The sequence below is a fragment of the Ostrinia nubilalis genome, chromosome 6 (genome assembly GCF_963855985.1).
Source record: "Ostrinia nubilalis chromosome 6, ilOstNubi1.1, whole genome shotgun sequence".
Classification (NCBI taxonomy): Eukaryota; Metazoa; Arthropoda; class Insecta; order Lepidoptera; family Crambidae; genus Ostrinia; species Ostrinia nubilalis.
The window spans coordinates 12,512,978-12,537,335 of record NC_087093.1 but is presented as its reverse complement, the minus strand read 5'-3'; the positions used below and the strand labels follow the sequence as shown (position 1 = coordinate 12,537,335).

The 24,358-nt window shown below is 36.6% G+C and overlaps 3 protein-coding genes across 3 annotated transcripts; 1 reads left to right on the top strand and 2 right to left on the bottom strand.

Annotated features, from left to right (window-relative positions):
* Positions 1-241: 241 nt before the first annotated feature.
* On the top strand, positions 242-22,563 carry LOC135072974 (muscle-specific protein 20-like). Its single transcript, XM_063966978.1, has 4 exons — positions 242-416; positions 20,021-20,232; positions 21,023-21,143; positions 21,953-22,563. The coding sequence occupies exons 1-4, from the start codon at positions 393-395 to the stop codon at positions 22,142-22,144; spliced, it is 549 nt and encodes a 182-aa protein (XP_063823048.1). The 5' UTR covers positions 242-392; the 3' UTR covers positions 22,145-22,563.
* On the bottom strand, positions 895-5,383 carry LOC135072973 (circadian clock-controlled protein daywake-like). Its single transcript, XM_063966977.1, has 6 exons — positions 5,254-5,383; positions 4,072-4,164; positions 3,150-3,297; positions 2,678-2,811; positions 2,443-2,592; positions 895-1,431 (listed from the first exon to the last, which is right to left on the bottom strand). Exons 1-6 carry the CDS (start codon positions 5,321-5,323, stop codon positions 1,244-1,246), a joined length of 783 nt encoding a protein of 260 aa, XP_063823047.1. The 5' UTR covers positions 5,324-5,383; the 3' UTR covers positions 895-1,243.
* On the bottom strand, positions 12,296-14,653 carry LOC135072637 (myophilin). The gene is made up of 4 exons (XM_063966642.1): positions 14,547-14,653; positions 13,181-13,380; positions 12,980-13,100; positions 12,296-12,901 (listed from the first exon to the last, which is right to left on the bottom strand). The coding sequence occupies exons 1-4, from the start codon at positions 14,550-14,552 to the stop codon at positions 12,719-12,721; spliced, it is 510 nt and encodes a 169-aa protein (XP_063822712.1). The 5' UTR covers positions 14,553-14,653; the 3' UTR covers positions 12,296-12,718.
* Positions 22,564-24,358: the final 1,795 nt, after the last annotated feature.

Genomic DNA, 24,358 nt, shown 5'->3' with positions numbered 1-24,358 from the left:
TTGGAATGCTTATAACTTTACGCCAAATCCTATGATTTTATATTACTTGGATGAAATAAATGAATTAATAGGAATACCAACAGCATTGACATGCATCTCCGAATATATCGCATTAGTAATACACCTGTGGAAACAATAATCTTGATATTGATCAGGAATCGTAAGGGGATATTTCCGTCGATCGCTCGCATCTCAAGCTTCTGCGTCGTGTCCGTTATCGCGCTCTGTGTACCGCTCGCCCATCGGCTCCCGTATAAAACACGTTATAGTTCTGAGTATCCGCTATTTTGTTCCCACCTTTCGTGACAGAGCCATCTAGTGGCTGACGGGTGAAACGCGTGCGTTCCGTGCATTTTTGTGAAGTGAATATTTGACAAGCCCACATTTTTAAAATGCCTGGACGTCCTATTTGGCAGGTTAGTGCGACCCATTTTCTTTGTGATCACTAGCAATGTGATGATAGCTTGGAAGTCATTACTAAAAAGCCCAAAAATATTACAGCAAATTGATAAAGCAAATATTTTTGAGGCGCATGTGGTTTTTTTCGGTGCCATCTCTATCAAAGTGTAGGAATATTTAGAAATTTTACTCTTCCACCTTTTTAGTTAAGAATAGTTGATTCTAAACTTGATGGAAAATAGTCGACCTTGGACTACCTGCCTGTAAATAACAGGTAGGTTTACACATCGTTTCGTAAACATGCCCATTTTGGCACTTATCCAAGAATTCGTGTTTATTTTTTAAAATATTTTTTGTTAATTGACAAATAAAATTAATGCAATTATCTGCTGTCTAAAGAAAAGCCGATGTAGAAAAAATTAGATATTAATGAAAATACATTAATAATATTGCAGAGACCTAAATTCAAAAGATATTGAAAAAAATATAAAACAATTTAAATATAAAACATTCTTTATTAAATGGTAGGTACTTCAAAAACATTTAAAAAATACACTAATTTGTAAATAACTCTTAAAATTTTTTTCTTAAACATAACAGTTCGTAAAATGATTTTGAGCTTTGGATTTTAAATAATTTAGTCAATTCAATTAGTAAAATTAACTTAAAAACTTAAGTTGAACGTTGATATAAACAACTACGTATAATATTCTATCATAAACTTTATACGTAATTAATATTACTCTAAAATCACTGACATATTTTATATCTAAAAGGCCACATAGACATAGTCCATGTTGAACTTGATTAAATAATTAAATTAAATTGGCAAAATAGTGTACAATTATACTTTTTTATCCACTTTTTTACTTGTATTTTTCACATCGCCAATCATGAATTTGGCTGGTAAATTATGGAATAGCCGTTGAAGGAAGTTTAGTAGGATATCTTCAATTGTTTTGGAAAGAATCGGTCGTAGAGATTCCGATACAGGCCGCCAGTTGGCGTTCAAATATGCGTTGGTGCTGTCCTCTGTAAACAAAGAAAATAAATTCTAAATATTTAACTTATAAGGTACAGATTTTCTTGCTGGTTTCTTATTTATTTCATGCACTACTGGATTATTAATTTTAATTGATTTTATTTATACTATATCCGTCTTTTCCCAGTTAAATTATTTTTCTCGTAAAGACACAGCTCATAAAGTAGGTAGGCTAATAGTTGCGCGAAAGATAAAACAAGAACTTTTTACTATTTCATTACGATACGCTACGTACACTCGTTTTACTACGGTACTTCATAGTACGGTACTTTATAATTGCCTTAGATAAATATAAAATATGAATTTTATGGATTTATAAACGTTAACGTTACACAAATCATCTAATTAATGATTTGTGTAACGTAACGATAATTTAGATCTAATAGTTTATATTTTATCCAATGGTATCTCAAATCACGGCATAATAGTAATAAAGCTCACAATCATTTAGCTCAAAACGTATCAGACAGTCATAAAAATGACGTCAGATTTACGTCGTTAATACGCTGTCAAATAGAAAAACTTCATGAATAAAATTGGCAACAACGTACAAGGTGAACGTGTCTCGGCGGACGTTCTCAACGTTGCAATTTGCGTCTCACTAGTACCAGGCTAACATAAAATGAAGGAGACTGTTAGGCTGAAAGCCAGCGCCATCTAATAATAAAATTTGAGAGTAGCCACAGCTTGGGAAACTTAGTTCCAAGGCAGTGGCTACTCTCCGATAGATGGCGCTAGTAGTACTGTGCTTTATTTAGTTTACATAGCAAAGTATAGATGGCAGCTCCTTATTGTATTTATATTTTCATATTTGAATTATTTTTTAATTTCAATTCTATAAAAGAGCAATCTTAATTACATAAACCAATACCCTCAAAGTTTTATACTTACAATCAAATAGGGTGTAAGAAACATTTTATGCCCACTTTTATTGGACAGGAATGGTATTGAGCTTGTTTCAATTGCAATTTTTGATCAAACTGTTGTTAATAATGACTTACCTAATGAGTCGATGCCGTCGAATAAGTTGTTCATTCGGAGTTTCAAACCACCAATGTTATATTTGACATGAGCGCCGGTCACATTGAAGAACAGAAAATCTTCTTTCTCGTACAATTTTACATCACTCACAATGTCGATTGTCATGTTAGCTAAAAATAATAACAACATTATGTTAACCATTATTAATATTTAGTGACGTAAAAGTGTTAAAAGTCGGTTGTATTAAGTACTTACTTGGCTCAAACCAACATTTACCACGACCAACCAGAGGGATTAACAAAATTTTTCCTTTTAAGTCATAAGTGCCTTCAATCCGAATTTTCGGGACCCGGACTTTCGTGTAGAAGTCATACGTTTTACCGTCGACCCTGAAAATTAAAAAGATGTTGTTAATTTTACATGTTTTATTATGCAAAAGTGAACTCACTCACAGTTATTTTTCGTATTCCTACTCGTTTAAGCCAAATCACAAGAGAACTCTGCAAATAGGTACTTTGCCTTGTGACAAATGTGAAACCTTGTGCTCGTTTAATTTAACCAAATATGAAGAAACAGTGATTTCGTTATCGAACTTTACGTTTAACTGATCATTTCTTTTTAATCGAATGAACGAAAGAAGACTCGATTCGATAAAATTACTCGACTCAATCGATCAAACTGTCGAGTGAAGTACCAGGAGACGATAAATCAAAGAAGGTCTACTCACTGGCTGAGAAGCACTTCGGTTTTACCAAATCCAGTCACTGTGACGTCGTCTAACGCGGCGTTAACGTTGACGGGGCCTTCGCCTTGTAAAATCCTTATTTTGGGGATTTTCAGTGGATCCAAAGGCGGCATGTCAATTTCTGGAAGCCCTGGAATGCATAGAAATGTACCATTTGAAACACCATAGTCAAAGTGGTTGGTTGTTGCGATAATAATGGAATTTTGTGAAGGATATCAAATATTTTAATTTTTTAAGTAACTAATTAAATGACGAACTAATAAATAAACACATTGTTTTTTAAATACATTAGGTGTTTCTAAAACACTTTGTCAAGGTCAGTTCGCAACAAACTGCAATACTGAATCGGATTATTTATCGAAAGGAATATTAGGAATCATAGACACTCGAGTCATCGCATGAGTGTAGTGAAGAAATAGCGCTTTCGCTTTCCGCAAGTTATGTACAGATGTTTCGTAATTGAGGCTATGTGACTAGCCCAGTGGCTTGTAACCTACCAGCCCACTATCATTATAGCCATCTTGACAACGTTTTGATATTAACATTTAATTACAAATACAAACGCTACAACAAACAAAAGCATGTACTTGTAATGAAAACAAAACAAATGCCAACAACGCCAACACAAAATGGGGAGTGAGTACCAGGAGTACAAAACTACCAAAGAGGTTAAGTTGCATGATTGGCTTGTGCAATGTGCAACCGCTCTGCAACCGTGCCGGTTTTAGCTGACTGGTCTATAGACGCTTAGGGCTGGCAGACTGGCACAAAATAACATGCAATTAAGAAAAAAATCCATAGAATTTTCGTAACTTTGTCTTTGAAGAAACAAATTCGCATCGAGACATTGTTAGTATAAAAAATACAGCATAATTTTTCAATCAGCTGATAAAATATAACATACCGGGACCAAGAGCGCTGAACAAATGCTGCACAGCATTCCGTGAGCATTCGTCAAATTCTGGATCACTTTTCAGGCATGTCCTCACGAAATCAGCTGAAAAAGAGGTTTTCATTTTCAGAGTCAAGGCCAATACATACTGGTTTAATAAACCCAAGTTTTATAACATTGGTTTATGATAAAAACTTGTCCAAATGAAACTGGATAAAATTATGCTACCCGTAAGACGAGTTAGAAAACGATACTGAAGTGGCATTGACCGTTGCACTTTGGTGGTCGTGTCATTTTTCATGAACAAAAATTAGCAATTCAACAAAGCGTAGGTACTATAACTTGTACCTCCAAATGCTAACAATCATAAACATATTTGCATAGTTAACAATTGAAAATTGATTAGTGCTAATAGTCCAACACAGATTAATTTTAATGATTTAAAAAAAAAGTACTCGTAATTTAAAGAAAATTCAAATTCCGAGTCCAGTCTATCTGTAGGATTACCTACTATTTATTTACGATCGTGATAAATCAGTTTTATTTTAAATCATATCAATAGAAATAGAGTTATTTTTATTTTTGTCAACTCTACTTTTATGACACTGAAAAATGAAATTCTGTTGTTTGAAATTAGTATTTTCATAAAAAGTCTCATGTCAACCCTGACTGACATTATTGGATTTAAACAATGGCATTCTAAATACTAGCTAGCTACATAGGATAAAATTATAATCGAGATAACGAAATCGAATATCTAAAACTAATCGCTCTCATTCGATACTGACACATATCATTGGGAAGCTATCATTGGTAACTGGGTCAGAACGAGTGGAACATAATGCATGTCATGCATCAATTGCTATGGTTACGCACATTATACGCACATTACGCGTTCATTTGACTGATGAATTGAATACGGCTGCTAATTCATTTGTTTTTCGAGAAAAGACAAGTGATTTTAAGATGAGAAAACAAAACACTGTCGTTTATTGATATTTCATAGGTAATCTATGCTAGTTTTATGGCAACCAATCTTTTTTTGATGGCAGGTTGAGATAACAGGCCGTTGAACTCAAAACACTATGATCTAACGGCAATCGATTTACGTAACGGCCCGATTAAGAAATCGATACACCCGGCGTTTCTTTGTTTACATTCGAGAAATCGTGTGTGATGCACAAAAACACTTACGTTTCGTTTTGTAATGTTCCGCTGTGGTATAGTGTATCACTGTCACTAATAATAATAATTGGAATTGCATTTTTTTGTTTTTTTATGGAGAACGTATGAGACCCTCAGGCGGCCTGAGGTGGTGGAGAGATACTAAGTTCCAACTATGACATGCATCGATATTCCGCAAGCCAAGCGAAGGGGGGGATTTGTACGCAATTGTTAACTATGTAAATAAAACTTAAACTTGCGTTGCTTAAGTTAATATTGCTTGTAAAGTCCACAGACGGTTCGGTGCATTAGCACTTTCCATTATATATAGTGATTTTGAAGTTCATGACCTATACTTACACACAAACCACTATTGCATAAAACTTCAGGCTTTGAAATAATGACTCAAGGATAAGTTCCTTCCTATCTAATGTAACTGTAGTCATATTTACTAATATGTCATGAACTCTATCATCATCATCATCGGTAATTTAGTCTCCACACAGGAGCACAACCTCTAATTAAAAACATACAGTCAAATGGACGATTATATGTACACTCCCTACGTTAGGTACGGTAGGTTGAACTCTACGTATAATATTTTAAAAAACTATTTACTACCCATACCTATGGATTCGTCCTTCCTTCCTATTTATTTTATTATGGAAAAACTCCAATAGTTTATTTTAGAACGGGCGTAAGAAGCTCTTTTAAATTAGGTATCATGAATCACCAAGCAATTAATATCGCCTCTACCTATTAATGTAGAGTCAACCAGCTTTTTGGTGCGGAATGTACTTATAAAGCAAGTAACTCTTAACTAGTATTTTCTTCTGATTTTAATCAATTTTTCTAACTAGGTACTCGTACTACTCGTACTTGACGATTTTTTATCAATTCGATCGTTTTTCTCGATTCAAGATTCCAGATAATTTTCTCTAGACATGTTTTAGGGTTAATTAATGCGTCAATGACAATATGAGGCAATTGATCTCTGGGATAATGGCTGCATGGAAACAAGTATGTAAATAAGTACTGGAATATAAATATGAATTAAATACAAAACCTTCATCGCGCACGAGTAATCTATCGACCATGATAAGTCCCAATTCAGAAGAATAAATAAGAAAATTGATTTTTTCAACTCTTTATTTTTTTAATTCGAACGATAGTTTTTTTGATTTAATTTATCAATTACATGCTCATTTCGTATTAGAAAATAGAAATAAAAAATAGAGTCACAAGTTGTTGCGGAATTTCCTCTCTTTCATGGAAGTGTCGATTTAATACAGAGTTTATCCTAGGTGTATCTTTTTATTAATAAGGGGTTATGTTTAAAACATAAAATGTAGCATTTTTTCATTAACCATCACATATTTGAGCCATGGAACATGGAAAACATTGGGGGAGGCCTATGTTCAGCAGTGGACGTCCTACGGCTGAGATGATGATTTGAGCCAGGTAAATTTTTGTTTGAGGGAGGCATCGTACATAATGTTATGTATTTTATTTTTTTACTAGCTTTTGCCCGCGGCTTCACCCGCGTGAAATTTCGTTTGTCACAGATCGTCATAAATTATAGCCTATACTCTGGGTTATCTATACTTATAATAAATCTGTAGAGAGGTCAATTCTGTACATGAAATATATTTTCAAAATAACTATCAGGGGGTGATTAGTGATCGATACTGATGCCAAAAATGCAATCAGTAAATTTTTTGTCTGTCTGTCTGTCTGTCTGTCTGTCTGTCTGTCTGTCTGTCTGTATGTTCCTTATAGAAACAAAAACTACTCGACGGATTTTAACGAAACTTGGTACAATTATTCTTCATACTCCTGGGCAGGTTATAGGATACTTAGGAATTCCCACGGGAACGGGCATTAGCGGGAAAATCCTTTTGTATGAAAAATCTAAACCGCTTAAGTTAGACGCTTGAAATTTGGCAAGCAGGTACCTTAGTAAACTTAAAGCTTAGTTATAACAGGATATTGCAAAATTCCTACGGGAACGGGAATTAGCGAGAAAAAACATTTGTATGAAAAAATCTAAGCCACGTAAGATAGCTACGCTTGAAATTTGGCATGCAGGTACCTTAGTAAATTTAAAGCTTAGTTACAACAGGATATTGCAAAATTCTCACGGGAACGGGAGTTAGCGGGAAAAAACATTTGTATGAAAAAATCTAAACCGCGTAAGATAGATGAAGGGGGTAAAACGGGATCCACGCGTACGAAGTCGCGGGCGGCCGCTAGTAAACAATAATACTGTAAAGTTTCATCAAAATCCATTCAGTAGTTTTTGCGTGAAAGAGTAACAAACATCCAGACATCGTACACAATTAGATTTTTTTTTCATAATTTCCACTGCTTTCCTAATTTTACAAATTGTACGTACTAATTATACAAACTTACACATGCTACCCTTCTAATTGAAGCATTCGTGTATAAGTGGTACATTCGTTCCGTAACATCGATTCTTTTTCTTTGACACGCTGTGTGGCAACGTTGCCTTTGCGTAGAAATATTAAGTATATAAAATACATCATTTTGCAATTTTGCGAGCGCGAAAGGGGTCAACACGGTTGTTGTCTCGGGCGAAACCTGTCCTGCACTGCATCCTTTCAACATCGCAGGTGCTGAACTATCTTTGGCTGTTGCTGAGCTAAAAGTACTCTTAGATCTTACTTACTAGACTTACTTTTACAAAAAAATATTACCTATAAGTTTTTTTCTAGAGTCCATTCTAATTGTTAATGATCACAAACCATTCCTGTCCACTACTGCATCTTTTCAACATCGCAAGTGCTAAATTATTTTTGGGTCTGTTGCTTCTGTAATCTTTAAGAAAAAGTATCTTGCAGATTTAATAAACAACCAATTCTTGAAGTACTTAAAGGTATAATGGTTATGAACAACCATAATCAAGATATTGAACTCCTAACCGCTAGTACCTAATAGTACTCATATAGAACCCGCAACATTAAAACCTAATAGTGCCTGAGTGCGCATGATTGGCCTAGAATTTTCACTACAATTATATCTAATTGCGCCTTTGACGTACCAGTCAAGGCCCACGTTGATGTGAGGATACATCTGGTTGGCGGCCGGTCAAGATAAACATGTATCTACCCACGCAGTTGGGGTAGCTGACAATATATCATGGGCAAGGAAAGATCACTGTTGGGGCAAGGGCAGGAAGACCTTAACAATCAATGTAGAGTCAGCACTTCACAAAATAATAATCTATGACAGATAGGGACATAATGTGGACCTACAAGAATGCGTGGTCAGTTAGTACAGCAACTTCTGAAAATATGTTCGGACGTGTATCAAGCTGCAAATTAGCTCTATGTATAGGTCATTAACGCCCGTATTTAAGAGGTCTTACAGTGCGCGTGGACGCACAGGGTGACACACGAACCAATCACAGAGCTATTCAACGCTGTGCGTTCGATTTGCTGCTTCACTTAAGCAAGCATCGTTTGTGAATACGGGTGCTAGTCGCCATTACAGGAATATGACCCTAGACTTTCACCAGAAGCAAATAAAGAATTTGGCCTTCGTTTCCCAAGCTGGCCAGACGACAAAAAAAAGCTTGATTTTGGTTTAAATCTGTATGTATAATTGTATACATACCTATAATACCACCTACCTACTCGGTTCAAACGTGTAATTACCTAATTACAAACCCAGTAATCAGGCAAGAATCCAAAACTTCATAGGTCAGAGCCCTCCAGAACCTTAAGTTGGCAGACGTCTATAACTAAAATAGCTTCGGTACAAATATCCACAAAATCCCACCGGCTTTACCAGTTTTATAGTATTTTAAATCTATGTCAAGCATTAGATTCTTTGCTCATAAATACTAGAGATATTTTAAGCCTTTAGACTCGGGATAAACAACATAAATGTTGAGAAAGTAGGTGAATAGATGCTATTTAAAAAGTTTAGACATTCTCAAGAATCTAAAAGTTTCGGAAAAGTTTTGAGAATTCGAATTATGATGAAATTCAGTTACTTCAAGGCCCATTTTGGTCTACCTGAATGATAGTCCAGTAGAATTAGCTTTTAAATCGGAAATAATTCCTACAAAAGATTTTATTGCTTTAATGGCTTCATTGGTTGCCCATTAAGACTCTCCTAGGTTTTCGACTTCGACGGAGTTGTGCGTAAGTGGTGGGGGCCCCCGAAAGGAGCGCTTTTTAGGTTTTCCGGTTATACCGCGTAAAGGACTTACCCTTTCGAAAAGTGGTCTTCCTGACGGTTGAAGGGCATTTAATCCTGCATTAAATAAGACCAAATTCATATGTTTTGGACAAACCGTTCTCGTGAAAATGTTCGGCAAAGTAGAAAATATGTGTATAATTAATGACCCTCTCCACGTCCAATAGCTCGTCATCCGTAGGTTCAAAGCCTTGTAAAGGGTCGCCTTAACCAGCGTATCCCTGTCAAGGCTCACGAGTTGGATTCGCTTATCCTTGTTCGTTCCAGCCGTTCCTTAACTGCGGTTGCTGCACCTACCTCTTCCTGGCACTCTCCTGAACGACTCTGTGTTACCTAATGTGGCTGCCCCTCTTCCTTGTACCCTCCTGTATGATTGCATTGGTTAGCCATATGCCTGGTCCAAGGTTCGACGCCACAAAATCAACTTCGTACGCGTGAAACTAGTTTAAATACTATTTTCCGTGCTTGCAACATTTTTCTTCACTGCTTCGCCTGTATTAGTCGTAGAGTGATTGTATATATCCTATAGCCTTCCTCAATTTATGAACTATTCAACACAAAAATAATTATTTTAATCAAACTAGTAATTCTTGAGATTAGCGCGTTCAAACAAACAAACACAAAACTCTTCAGCGTTTTAATATGAACGTGTTGTTGTTGATTTTTGGCGTCGAACCTTAGACCAGGCATACGGCTAGGCAACGTAGTCGTGCAGGAGGATACAAGGAAGAGGGGCAGCCACAGTAGGTAACACAGAGTCGTTCAGGTGAGTGCCAGGAAGAGAGCAGCAACCGCAGTTAAGGAACGGTTGGGACGAACAAGGATAGGCGCATCAAGCTCGTAGGCCTTGATAGGGTTACACTGGTTGAGGCGCTCCTTTTCAAGACTTGGAAGCCTGCGGGTAACGAGGCATTGGACGTGGAGAGGGTCATTAATTATACACATATTTTCTACTTTGCCGAACATTTGCACGAGAACGGTTTGTTCAAAACATATGAATTTGGTCTTATTTAATGCAGGATTAAATTCCCTTCAACCGTCAGGAAGACCACTTATCGATAGGGTAAGTCCTTTACGCGGTATAACCGGAAAACCGAAAAAGCGCCCCTTACGGGGACCCCCACCACTTAAGCACAACTCCGTCGAAGTCGAAAACCTAGGAGAGTATTTATGGGCAACTAATGAAGCCATTAAAGCGCTAAAATCTTTACTAGGAATTATTTCCGATTTAATTCATTTTTGTGTTTAATTCTACTGGCCTATGAGTAGAAATACGTAGCCTGAAGCCAAACGTGTGTCCAATTCGATTATGAAAACCTGAATGAAAATGGCGAGCCCACGCGTGTAGCAAACCATCAGAAAATCCCTATTTACATAATTTTATTGGATGTTCGAAGCCACAAATGTTCCATGTGGGCGATGATGCTGTGATTAGTGATTATCCATCACGATTTCAGCAAAAACAATTTACAGAGACTAAAACTGTTTGTGGTGACAACAAGGCTACATTTAAATTCATTTGAATAATTCTAAAGCGTAAAGAATATTTAATTTTGTTTACAAGCATTTATACTCGTACCTATACTTTCCGATACTTGCATAATGTATCCTGGCTAATGTATTTGAACTCAAGGCCACTTAGATCCACTGGAACCATGCTCTCGCTCCGTATTAGAAGGAAAGGTCAAGATATTGCATCGGACCAATGAATGAACACAAACAAAACACGCGAGCATCACGCGATATCGAATGCAACTCGTTCTAACGACACAGAACTCGAAAGAAACTCGTTCAAAAACTTTACAACCGAGATAACTTCGAGTCGTCTTCGTAAACGATGAATGGAATGGTAACATGCTATTTGTAGAGATGAGGAAACATAGTACGAAATTAGATTGATCCTTTTACCAGATGTTAACACTCGAGTAAAAGCAGAAGTGTTGTAAATCAACAACATTAAATTGAAGAACAATAAAACTGTTTTACAGATACAATTTTGCGGAAATCGTGCGATTTGTATTGACGTAAACTCAGGGATTTCTTCAGCCTTCGATACTCCTTAGAACTTGCGAAAACCGTTAAACCGACTATTTCTGTATGCATAAAAGTTTATTGCGCCGGCGCGGTTGCACATTGACATGTTCGAACTGGGTCTAGCATTGTGAATGAATTGGTTGAATGACCGCCTCTGGCAGATCCAACCTCTTGACAAATTCTCAGGGGCATAGACTGTGGAGGTTAGGTAACTATATCAACTGGGTACGAGTAGGTAGATAAGTAAGTACACATCCATTTTCAGAGCCATTAAAGTATTCAAAGATTCTAAGCTTAAATTCCTTGGCATAATGTACCTAGTAAGAATAGAATCATTTGTTCGTAGTGTATAAGGTTAAAGAGGAATGTTTTCTTTGGCCCCAATAAACTTGCAATTATGGGAACAATACTAGCTCTTCTTTGCAATTTGTTTATTTAAATGATTTTATCACCGTGATACATCATTACATATTCAAATTAAAGGTTAATTTGACCGCTAATAATGATGTTTCTCTTAAATCACATCAGCGTTTAATATAATCTGAATAACAACTTATGAAGCGAATAATCTTGGCACTGGATTTGCGCAATAAATCATCACGCGCTTCTCCTGACTGTTTAATTAGGCCAAGGGATAGTCTCCACTGGCCCATAATAACTTTTATTTACTCCAGAGCTATTTTTACTCCCACATCAAAAGCTCATAATAAAGTTGCAACAAATTCTTACGCAACGCAACTACCGTTCGACCTTCCTACGTCTGGATTCGCGCAAAGTCCATCTTGAAAGTCGTGGACGAAATTGAAACACTCGCTACTTACAATCAATGTTTATTAAATAATTGTTAAATTATGTACAAAATAAAAAAAGTCTTAAATATAGCACTTGTTAGATGTGTAAATCTAATTAGAGTCACACCACATTAGCAAATATTCCAACAGAGCGGTCCGCTATAAGTTTCTACTGTTTCCATATTTTGAAACGGCCCTCGTCTCAGTTTTTTAGAATGATCTTAAACTAGACGAGCAGCATTTGATTTGAACTCTGCTGGTATATTCACTCATGTGGTCCCATTATTCATCTATCACACGTTTTGTCGTTAAGTTAGCGTAGCGTTAAATTTAGAAAGGTAGAAAGTGCTCCTTCATCTGTCAGACAATGGAATAAGATTGCTAAAATACTGGTAATCTCCGAATGGTTTGGATTTGGTCTCGGACACCAAGCTTGAGAGATTTGTTTACATGTGGCGGGTGTTTCCAAAGCCACCGTGGCCGGACTGTGACGCTCCCTTGTTGAAGCCCATCTGAAGGTTGAGCTCGGCGTTGTGAGCCCTCAGCTGCTCCTCAGTGAAGGTACGCTCGTTCTTCTCAGCCATTTTCGGGCCTAACTGAGGACCGGTCCATTCTGGGTGCTTTTGCGTCTGAAAATTAATGCCAAAATTAAATTTCAATCCATACGAGTATAACAAGATACATGGAAGAAATGAGGGTATGCTTACAATTCTGCCCAGAGAGTACAAGCAGAGCGTAACTTGAGGAATGTTACGTCTCTCGAAGAGGTCGGCAGTTTGGAAGATTTCTTCTTCTGGGACTCCGTATTTCTTAATGGCAGCCTGGAACCTGAAAACATCATTTCAAAGCAGGATTAATAGTGGATTATTAACTATATTAGGGATCATTTTGGCTGGTTAAAAAGGTACCTTTGGATGTTTTCCATAAGCTGGAAGTTGGTTCCTCTCTCCTGGATCTTCTTGACGGATCCTGGGGACAGTTTGTTGATGAGTTTGCAAAGGACCACGCCATCCTTCAGGACGTCCTCATAAGCGCCGTTGGGAAGGGGTTCCCCAGTGACAGCTGTGATCCAGTTCAGGACTTCCTGTTCTTGTTCCTTGTTTCTGGGCTGGAAGTTAAAAAAATATATAAAATGGTTGCACTGAAATACTCTCTATAATATCAGACCTCCAACTTCACGAAAATAGTTTTGTTAAAAAAGTTACGTATTCAATATTGGCACAATACTCGTATATTGTTAGTCGGTCATCAATTAACATGTTTACGTTTTCTGTGATACCAAGTGCCTATAAATATTGATTTTGTATGGTTTATAGATTCTTATTGCCAAACAATGGAGTCTATTACTTTAAAAGATCAAAACTTTGTGAAAAGTGTTTAAAACAGGGTTTGTTTAGATTCTGAGTGGATGTTTAAAATCCGTAAGCAAGTTTTGAACGGCGGCCATAAAACAGCAGTTCCAGTGCCAAGTCTTTGATGGCTGGCGCGGATTCCAGCATCACCACCGAAAATAACGCGATTGGTAACTAAGATGACAGCTATCTCACTATCGAACTCGAGTTATTTCGAGAATATCCCCTTCGTTGCTATGCCGTTAAAAGTTTGGGTTAATGCCATGTTTACACTCTTTAACACTCGGTGAAACTTTAAAAAAGTTTCTATTTCTAGTTGTTATTTTAAAAACGAATTAGGTTCTAATGTTTGTCCGAAGACTGTTAACTAACACTGTCAAATATAGGCTTATATGCGATTAAAAGTAGGTACCTAGATATAACATGAAGGTGACTTTACCACTATTAAAAATATTCGTCTGGAAAATTTCTATAAAATCTAGCCTAAAGCCTATTTCTAGAATGAAACGTTAATAATCTTGTGCACTAATAAACAGAAAATTGAAAATGGAACATAAGTCTTATAATGACCGCTACAGCTGCGCGCGAGTCGTTAATCTCGACAAGTACTTGTGCTCTGACGCCAATGATTTTTGTGACGTAGCACTTTCAATAAATACTTTGGACTAACATTGATTAAAACATGGCCAATTAACAGAGAGTGAAATCATTTGGTTATGAAATATTAGATGTTAAAGTATTAAAGTGTTATAAAGATAAATAACAAATTAAGGAAATTATTGTTACCGTAATTGATTACGTTTAAAAGGCTAGATTCCGAATCAGAAACACTAAAATTAAAAAAGTTTTCAAAGACTGAAAAAAGCTCAAGAAAAAGAATTTTCCGGAAAAAGTGACAGTCGAAGTAAAAACTCTTACGTACGGCCATATTTAAATGAAATTCGTGAAACTTCAGTCAAAAGCACTAATGTACTGGACAAGCACACTGTTCGCTATCAGATAGACGACTGGTGGAGCTTCCCGCCCGCCCAAGCGCCGGCATAGCGCGGGGGCGGGCGGCGTCACGGATTTATTTTGTTTCTTACGCGAACTACTGTAAACACAGCGGACATTGTATAACATGAATTAACTCTCCGATGTTCTTGTTAACCGGAAAATGTCATAGCGTAAGGATTAAGAGAATATGAAAACTACGGAACCCTAATTATTAGGTAAAGACTAGAGGACTCTACTAAAGATTCCCACAATGTTTCATGTTCATTCACACAGTTTTGGGTAATTGAGTAATACTTTTAAGTAATTTTACTCCAAATTATTTTTTCTTAGTAAAGTAATAAGGAAATAACAATTTTGTCTCTACAAACGACTCGAATTATTCAAGTAAAAAATAATGAAATTGACTGCATGAAATGTATCTTAGTATTAAAAATAAACATTTTCAAGTTATTATAAAATTGACCTATTTTTTTATTCGCTTTAGCTATAGTCTAAGGGCTATTTTACATTATAATTTTTACGTTTAATACTTGTCTTAAATTACGTATCTTTTTTGGTGTTTTTATACCTAAGTCTTTTTATATCTTCGTATAATTATTAGCAAGATTTTTAACGGTCTATAAAACATAAAACGATGTTTTGTTGTTCGCTTCACCAAATCTTCGACGCGAGTTATGAAACGGGCTATTTTCGTAACTCTCTGAAAGTTTTCGGGAAAACAACCATTTGTTATCAGGCTGTCGACAGTGAAAGCCGGAAATGAAAAATACTTTACAAATATCAATTAGTCGGGAAGTTTAGGAGGAAAACTTTACGTTTTTTCAGATCTAGATGAAGCATCATTTCTTTAAACTTGTAGGTAAGTATATGAAAAAGGTTTCACATATTTTTTTAATCCGACTTTTTTGCATGCCATGGAATCAACTGTGCCACAGACTGTGCTGTGCCTATGGTGTCACTAGATATTTAAAACAGATACAATAAATTAAAATATGAAAGGTGCTTTTAAACCAGTCTTATCGCTAAGTAGCGATCTCTACCAGTCTATCCGGGAAGAGAACATGAGATCATACAAAAAAGGGGAAGGTGGAAGGAATAATCGTAAACGTAAATAATGAATGAGAATCAAGCCTTTTTATATTACTAGCTGAAAATAGTTTGAATAATATTTCCCGTTTTTGCAACATTTTTCTTTACTGTTCCGCCCCTAATCGTAGAGTGAAGTTATTTAATCTAAATCCTTCCTTGATCAATGGGCTATCCAATACAAAATTTTTTTTTTTCAAATCGGACCAGCAGTTCCTGAGATTAGCGCGTTTAAGCAAATAAACAAACAAACTCTACAGCTTTATAATATACAGGGTGTTACTGTTAGGTAAATGGGTATATGGGCGGACACTAGCCCATGTTAACATGGCCATATAAATGGTATGGTGAAGTCAGAAATTTGATATCATCATTTTTTATTTTTTTATTTTCATACTGATTTGTATGAAAATTTAATTTTTTAGTCATCTTAAGAGTCATCGCTGCATCTTAAACTAATTTGATTTATTCAACACTTAAGGTTAAATGGGTCGTATCGTGCGGTGATATTATAATGTATTACTTATTACCTTTTATTTACCAACTTCAACAAAAGGAGGTTCTCAGTTCGGTTGGTATGCTTTTTAAATAGTAGTTTACGAGTAGTAAGAACCTTGTGATTTTTATTGGATATTAAAACCACTATTTCTCGATAAAAAGCCACAGTTAGTGATAAAATTTTAATTTCATAAAAGTAACCTTAAATAACCACCTACAAAAATGTGTCGAGTTTCACTATAATTGTGTTTCAATATTCTACTGTTTAGATGGCAATATGGCACTTTAATACCAATATATGAAAATCACGAGCTCTTAAGACGCGGAAAACTCATGTAAAATGGACCTTAAATGTTTTGATGGAGAACATTTTATCAGGGAATGGTAATCCGCTTGGCTCCCTGCCAAGAGTTGGGGATCCATCGGGCCGCACGCGTGCCGTATGCCGTATATTTAAAAAGCGTTATTAATGAATTCACTTTTGAATTATTCTTAGCCGATTAGGCACGTTTCCGAAGCATGTGCAGTTGGAATAAGCAAAGTACAGTTCATTTAGAATTTAGATAATTGATCTTTTAGCACAGTGTTTTTCACAGGTTGAAAACTCCCTGGGGGGTCTCGCGAGAGGTCGTAAAAACTACCTCGTATTCGGTCCCTAAAACATCATTGTAACATTATAAAATGCATGAAAAAAGCGAACGGTTCGGGGGGTCGCAATATATTTTTTCATCCAGGGGGGTCGTGTCATGAAAAAGGTTGAAAAACGCTGTTTAGCAATTTGATTGTTATTTAGATTAATTCATTATTTACTGGACAACGATAAACAATAGCCCAACCAATGGTGTCAATATCCAACTAGCCGAATCGAATTTGAAAACGCTGCTGGTTCGATCGAACCCCGCCCGCTGGATATATTGTTGTGGTGAACCAACTCATAAAACAAGCACGTTAACTCCTGTTAACCCCTCGTGTGATTAGTTATTTTTGTACTAACAAATCACTAATGTTATTTAAAAAAAACTATTTTACTAGTAATGACATATGGTATTGAAACGTGGCCTCTCACTATAGAACTTAAGGCTGAAATGATAATGATGATAAAAGAAGAAAACTCACTTACGCAATCGATCACTAACACTAAACTCCCGATCACAATATCAACGAAAACTGTTTAGGTATTAAATAGAAAAACAATAGGAAGGCCACAAAAGGATTCAAACTCGTAGCACAGTACAGCAACGAAGCGCATGTTATTACTAAAAACAACATTATTTCAATTGTTTGGTAATTTTAACTTATTTTCGTGCTTCTTGTCGCAATCAACACACAACACTAATTAAACGAGGACCATTCTGCTGCTTCTTAAGTACGTGTCTTCCGAAGAATACAAATGGACTAACTATAACAAAATGAGCACGTCTGTCTGTGGTACTACGACTAATACAATGAGAGAAAAAATAAAGGAGCCTTATCGGTGTGGATAGTAAAATGTTTTAGCCTTTACGATACTAAACGAAGCGAAAATACCAATTACATTTTATAGCTATACAGTTGAATAAACTACTTATTACGCTAGTAGGTACTCCATATAATATGTGTTGTATGAAGAGATCTCTTTAGGCGATAAGACCTCCAAAATGTTACAGTTCCAACTCAAACGGCACGTGAATGTTAGTTTTGTGTGTCCATAACTCCAAAACTGCTATATCGGGCTAAGTCGCGCTATATCGCTCCATGTCACCTTAAACTTACTTGTAGAGTTTAGAGACACATAAAGTATACAAAAACGAAGCTTTATTTATTGCAAAATTTGAGACTCCTAGACTACACTTGTAGTTTCTGAGATTTCGTGATGAGTGAGTGAGTGCGTCATCGCGTCAATGACCTTTCGCTTTTATAGATATAAGATATTTATACATATATATTTCTACACAATACATGAAAAAATAATACGCTTTAGTCATAAGCTCTACCAACGATTCTAAATCGCTACTTTGTAGCTTACTCTAAAACTCTACATTACTCTTTTTTTTAAACATGTCCAGTCGACCCAGTCGCACCCACGGGGCACCACTAGTATATTGACAATTGTTTATCGGTCCATCCTTTGTCCTACCTAATAGGACAAAGATGTATTGTGTGTACTATAATAACGTTATCGTACATACGATACGACACATTATCATTGTCATTCAACTGCTCCAAAGATAGAAGCGACTGACAAAAGGTGGGTAACATTTTTATTTGATGTGCGTGTGACATTGGACGTATGTAGGTAATTGAACTTAAAAACATAACTCTCCTACAATGCTTGCTTAAATGAAGCAGCACAGCGTTGAATAGAGCCCGCTGTGATTGGTTCGTGTGTCACCCCTTTGGTTCCACGTACTTACACTGTAAGACCTCATAGTAATGTTTGTGAATACGGACGTTAGTCACACAATCTTCAATGCAGTTACTCGAAAACTAGATCAAAAAACGCTGAACATACCATGGAAGTGATTCCTAGCCCTAGTGATGCTCTATCTCTGGGCTTCGGCTTGACACAATTTTTTGGGACACCCTGTATAAGTAAATACTTAAAATATAATTTAGTTAGTATTCGAAGTAACAAAAGAACGAAGATACAGTGAAAATGAGAGAGAGTTACCAATTAATCCACATAGTTAAGTGGTTAATAGATAAGTGGTTTTAAACTACTGGGTCACTTCAATTGCAATTAAGTACTAAGTAAATCTTCACTTCCAAAAGCAGGAAGTTTTCAAGAATCTCAAATCGGTTGGTGTTTTTAAAAATTAAAAACTGCTTCATTAATATTGAAAAAATGAGAACTGCTGTATAAAAAAATATGTCGTCAATGACCTTGGTGATAAATCTTAACCAGAAAGAACTGTCATTGATTTCCTTGTTTTTTTAAAACCTATGAAAATTAGGTAAAATTATTTTCAGTACCTATCTGAAACTTTACAAATGCGGTGTGGCATTTTTATAGGGATTTTGGCTAATAAAGGAAACATAGGTACATAACCAAAGACTTACTGTTAATTATTTTAAAACCACTAATTTATAACGTGTCATTAACAACGCACTCACGAGCTCGCTTTGCATGTAATTCTGAATCCATACAAGTCTAGCTAGCTCTATAAATCTTGTCGCCTTACTACCTTAGTAGGTAAATCTTTGTTCATTGTACTTATGCTAATTCCAAAGAAAATTGTTTTTGCTCGTCAAAACTACATTTAACTTTTTATAATTGGCTAATGATACAAGTCACCTTTATAAAAATCTGACAGAAGTTGGAATGTTATTACGTTGATTCTAGTAGTTTCTGATAGCGATTGTAGCCATTTCAATAAAATACGAGTACGAGCTGAATAATGTTGCTTGAAGGCCAAACGTGTTGCCTTTACTATCTCCCGCAAAACGTTGTGCCCTTTAAAAAGTATTTGTTCACAAAAAGATAAAAAAGTATATCCATGATCTACATGGATATACTTTTTTATCTTTTTCGCCTTATAAAAATATGTATGTCCACAGATTCTCAATCCATGTCCATAATACCTACTTATTAATATTATATTAACTATGTAACTCTATCTATAACATTTTCAAGTTTAGGTAAACCACTGAATCAATTTAGATGGCATAGAGACCCAGTTAAAATATAGGATACATAGTTTCCATCCCGGCTTTGATAAGTGGGATGAAAACGCGCAGGTTAACTTTTTGTGACAGACTAAAATTCCCGGGTATTCTCTATACCCGCGAACAAAAAGTAGTCTACAATAACTCATCAAAAAATCTGTTTCTTTCCAGTGTGCTGGCAAACGCGAGCCCGAGAAGGAGGTGGAAGCCCAGGCCTGGATCGAGGCCGTCATCGGGGAGCGGTTCCCTCAAGGGGTGCCGTATGAGCACGCGCTTCGTGATGGCATCATCCTCTGCAAGCTGATGAACCGCCTGCAGCCCGGCATCATCACCAAGGTCAACGTGTCGGGAGGCGATTACAAGTTCATGGACAACATCAGCCAGTAAGTACTTACAGCCTGAGAAGGAGGTGGAAGCCAAGGCCTAGATAGATACCTACAGTCATTGGCGAGCGATTCCCTCAGGGGGTGCCGTATGAGCATGCACTGCGCGATGGCATCATCCTCTGCAAGCTGATGAACCGTCTGCAGCCCGGCATCATCACCAAGGTCAACGTGTCGGGAGGCGACTACAAGTTCATGGACAACATCAGCCAGTAAGTACTTACAGCTTGAGAAGGAAGCACAGGTCTGGATCGAAGCAGTCATCAGCGAGAGGTTTCCCCAGGGCATGTTTTATGAACACGCACTTCATGATGGCATCATCCTCTAGGCGACTACAACTTCAAGCCAGTATCTTATTTATGATGATTGTGGGATGCATTATTCTGGTGAACCCACTCCCGACACACTCTTGGAGGAGTTAGCCCCTATCTCCCTATTACCTATTATTTCCTAATTTGTACGGCAACTAGGGTGAAAGTACCACTACCAGTGCCTAACTGCCTACTTAGTAATCTTTATAAAAACACAACGCTTCATGACGCGATCGCAAAATTGAAACGAATGTTACTGTCTACTGGAAAAGGAGATTTGAATTCGGCGGCTATTTTTAGACTACAAGGTGCGTATTCCGCGAATTCCGGGTAATGTTTGTGCAATTAAGTTAGTTGCTACTTCGAGTCAGCATTTTAGTTACTTATCCGAAATTTGCAGTAGCTTGTATGTAAATAGATCCTAAGTAGGTATCTATCAGTTATCACGTTTTAATCGTGTACTGTTCTCTTTATTACAGGTTCCAAAAGGCGTGTATCAAATACGGCGTACCTGACACGGACCTCTTCCAGACTACAGACCTTTGGGACCAGAAGAACATCGCTCTAGTTACCCAGACCATCTTCGCCATTGGCAGAACGGTAAATTATATTAAATTAGATTCCAACGCTATGGGGCGGAGCTGCAAAAGAATGTCTAGGCCGTTTAGCCCAGAAAATAACTCGCAGTTTCCTTCCTAACACTTTGGACACCGTCACTCGTCAGGTTTTAGCGAGTAAGCCCTGCTCATCTGGCAGGGAGAGCCTCACATAACCCACTGTTCCCCCAGGCCAGTGTGAATTTCTTTACGAAAAAAAATGCTAACGCTATACCGTAGACCGAGCTTCACTTCGAGCTGTCTGTAGCATCTAAATATACCTACTTACCTAGTGAGAAATAGGGCACTTTTGCAAGAAATGTACCTATCGTCTGATTTACTGTCGTCATGAAAAAATAGATAGGTCGATGAACTAAAGAACCGACAACAATGGATTCCCAGATCTATGTAACATATTTTATATAAGCTTTACATAACCAGAAAAAAATATCACACAACTAGGTGGAGAATAACTTCTCAAGAGAAGTGAGATGTTGCGTGCGAGATGTTCGAGTGGAAAATTTCCAGAAAAAAGTAACGCGATATCGCTTCGAGACGAGATCGAGTCAAATGGGAAAACGATAATAATACGAGGTCTATTGTATCAATTGGCTCGTAATTATAGTAGGACCGAAAAGTATAGTGAGAAAATCCTTTTTGTCTCTTTAATTTTTTCCGATGCTGATCAATAGAAAAACTAATAAAAATATAAATTTTCGCGCCTTGCATTCCAATCCAACGCTGCAACGCCTTCCAATATAATTAAAGCAACAAAATGTGTAATAGTAACAAAATCCGTTTATTTACTTCCAGGCGTACAAGCACCCTGAATGGCGCGGTCCCTGCCTCGGCCCCAGGCCAGCTGAAGAAAACCGCCGCGAGTTCTCCGAAGACGTTCTTCGAGCTGGCGAAACCGTCATTGGTCTTCAGGCTGGCACCAACAAACTGGCATCTCAATCCGGACAGAACTTCGGCGCCTCAAGGAAGATCATCCTTGGAAAGTGAAAAGAAGAATAAAAACTGTCATAAAACATTATAATGTATTTTCAGCCAGTGTTAAAAAAATAATTGGACACTGGCCGAAAACCTCTTTGTGTTTTCGTCGCTAATTTATTGTTTTTATTTAGTTTTTTTTTTATTTAAGGACGTTGTGCGTTATTGTTTATTATTTTAATCAAAAGTACCTACCTACTATTAAGTTAGTGTTGGGACTTATTTACTAAGTTAATTAATGTTTTCCCAGACAATATAGTAATTTCCTAGTTTAGTTTGAGCCTTGATTTGAAACCATACAGACCAAAATTAGCTTTATTCCAAAATTGGTAGGTACTTTGATAAACTGTGATCTCTTTTGGAGGGATGTGGAGTAATTAAAATATTTAATAAAATCCTTTTTACAACAATTATAGTTTTGTTAGAACCAACCGAAGTTGTTTTATTTGTTTTTACCGCTTTATTAATCTAAGTTTTAAAGTTAAAAAATAATGTTCTTTACTTTACTCTTTGGATTGATTGACTGATTCACGGCCGAATACTGAAACGCCATTTAAATATTTGACGGCTTCTCAAATAGTTAAGCAGCTCCTAAACTTACATTTCGCATACTCAAAACAATATCTGAGCAGTTCTCAATTTTTAAGCACCTCTCAAATTAAGTTGCACTCAAACGCCACTTAAGTAAATGAATTTTCGCATACTGAAACGCCATTCAACGCTAAGCATTACTCAAACAACTGTCAAATCGTCTTAAGCAGCTGTTAAATGGCAATGCCAGATTTTGTATGGAAGGTGGCGTCTTTTTTTTTTCGCGCGGCCATCGACCAAACTTTGTTTTTTGATTACAAAATAGTGTAATAAACCAAACTTACTATGACATGTATACCTCTAAACTCAGTCTGAACTGAGTTACGAGCGTTAGAAGTTTGATGATTTACATACTAGATTTGCTTTTTGCGCGCAAGTTTTGTAAGAAATTGCAACAAAATATTGCGCTATTTTTTTATTGCGCTGATTCTACTCCACACTGATGCCTGGAGCCTTTAATGGATGGTATCGTTTGTTTACACGTACAATGTCACTATTCTGTTACAATTTCTTACAAAACTTGCGCGAAAAAAGCAAATCTAGTATGTAAATCATCAAACTTCTAATGCTCGTAACTCAGTTCAGACTGAGTTTAGAGGTATACATGTCATAGTAAGTTTGGTTTATTACACTATTTTGTATCCAAAAAACATGGTTTGGTCGATGGCCGCGCGAAAAAAAAAAGACGCCAATTTCCGGCATTGTCTTTTGAGAGTGCTTGCGCGGTATCTTAAATCCTATTCTTATACCTAAATCGACCTAAATAGTGGTAAATAATGTGTGTCATCGTTATCATTTCTTTCGAGCCTCGAGGAAATACCTAGATCTAATCGCAGGAACGCAATAAGGCTGAACGCTATTGAAAAATATTATTATAATGACATGCAATTCCGAGCGAGGTTCCGCGTCTCTAAAGAAACGGTGTTGTTTCTGGATTCATAATTTGGAAGCTCTTTGAAACCCCTTACCAAAGGGTTAGTCCCAACGGCCCCGGTGGATCTGCCCCGTCAACGGGGCGGATGGGAAAAAGTGTTTCAACGACCCCGGTAGTCATAGTCTTAGCGTTCAACGGGGTGGATGGAACACATCAAGTGTCAACCACCCCGGTATATCGTTTAACGGGGCGGATGGATCAAATCAAGTTTCAACCACCCCGGTATTTCACTAAACGTGAAGGATGACACAGATCTAAAAGGTTCCACCTCGGTATTGCATACCGAAAATAAAACCTGTTAATAAAATAAAATAAATAATGTAAATAATAATCAGTTTTATTTAACAGTCACCGTTTAAAAAATCTTCAGCATAAAAGTAAGTTTGATTGTCACAAAATATTATAGTCATAAACCTATAGATTACGTTTAGAATCACAGATGCGCATTGCATTAATCAGTCAATATTAATAACACTCTAATAGTCTAATTTGATAAAAATTAACTCTAAAACTCCTCACTAACAAAATATAATAACAAGGAAATCTAAAATTGTTACAAAATATAATTATTATTTAAGAATCACAGATACGTAGTTACATTAATCAGGCGTTGATTAACAATAGAACTTAAACTACTACATAAATCATTAATAAAGCTTAATAAAACTATTAAAAAAAGCAACCGAATATCATAGAGTTGT

Excerpts from the sequence above, each read along its gene's own strand:
- LOC135072974 (XM_063966978.1), top strand. The coding sequence starts at position 393 with ATGCCTGGACGTCCTATTTGGCAG. Across the intron at positions 417-20,020 it reads CTGGACGTCCTATTTGGCAG|TGTGCTGGCAAACGCGAGCC; the intron begins GTTAGTGCGACC and ends GTTTCTTTCCAG. Across the intron at positions 20,233-21,022 it reads TTCATGGACAACATCAGCCA|GTTCCAAAAGGCGTGTATCA; the intron begins GTAAGTACTTAC and ends TCTTTATTACAG.
- LOC135072973 (XM_063966977.1), bottom strand. The coding sequence starts at position 5,323 with ATGCAATTCCAATTATTATTATTAGTGACAGTGATACACTATACCACA. Across the intron at positions 3,298-4,071 it reads GTTCAGCGCTCTTGGTCCCG|GGCTTCCAGAAATTGACATG; the intron begins GTATGTTATATT and ends TATGCATTCCAG. Across the intron at positions 2,812-3,149 it reads ACCGAAGTGCTTCTCAGCCA|GGTCGACGGTAAAACGTATG; the intron begins GTGAGTAGACCT and ends TTTAATTTTCAG.
- LOC135072637 (XM_063966642.1), bottom strand. Across the intron at positions 13,101-13,180 it reads CTTATGGAAAACATCCAAAG|GTTCCAGGCTGCCATTAAGA; the intron begins GTACCTTTTTAA and ends TGATGTTTTCAG. Across the intron at positions 12,902-12,979 it reads TGTACTCTCTGGGCAGAATT|ACGCAAAAGCACCCAGAATG; the intron begins GTAAGCATACCC and ends ATTAATTTTCAG.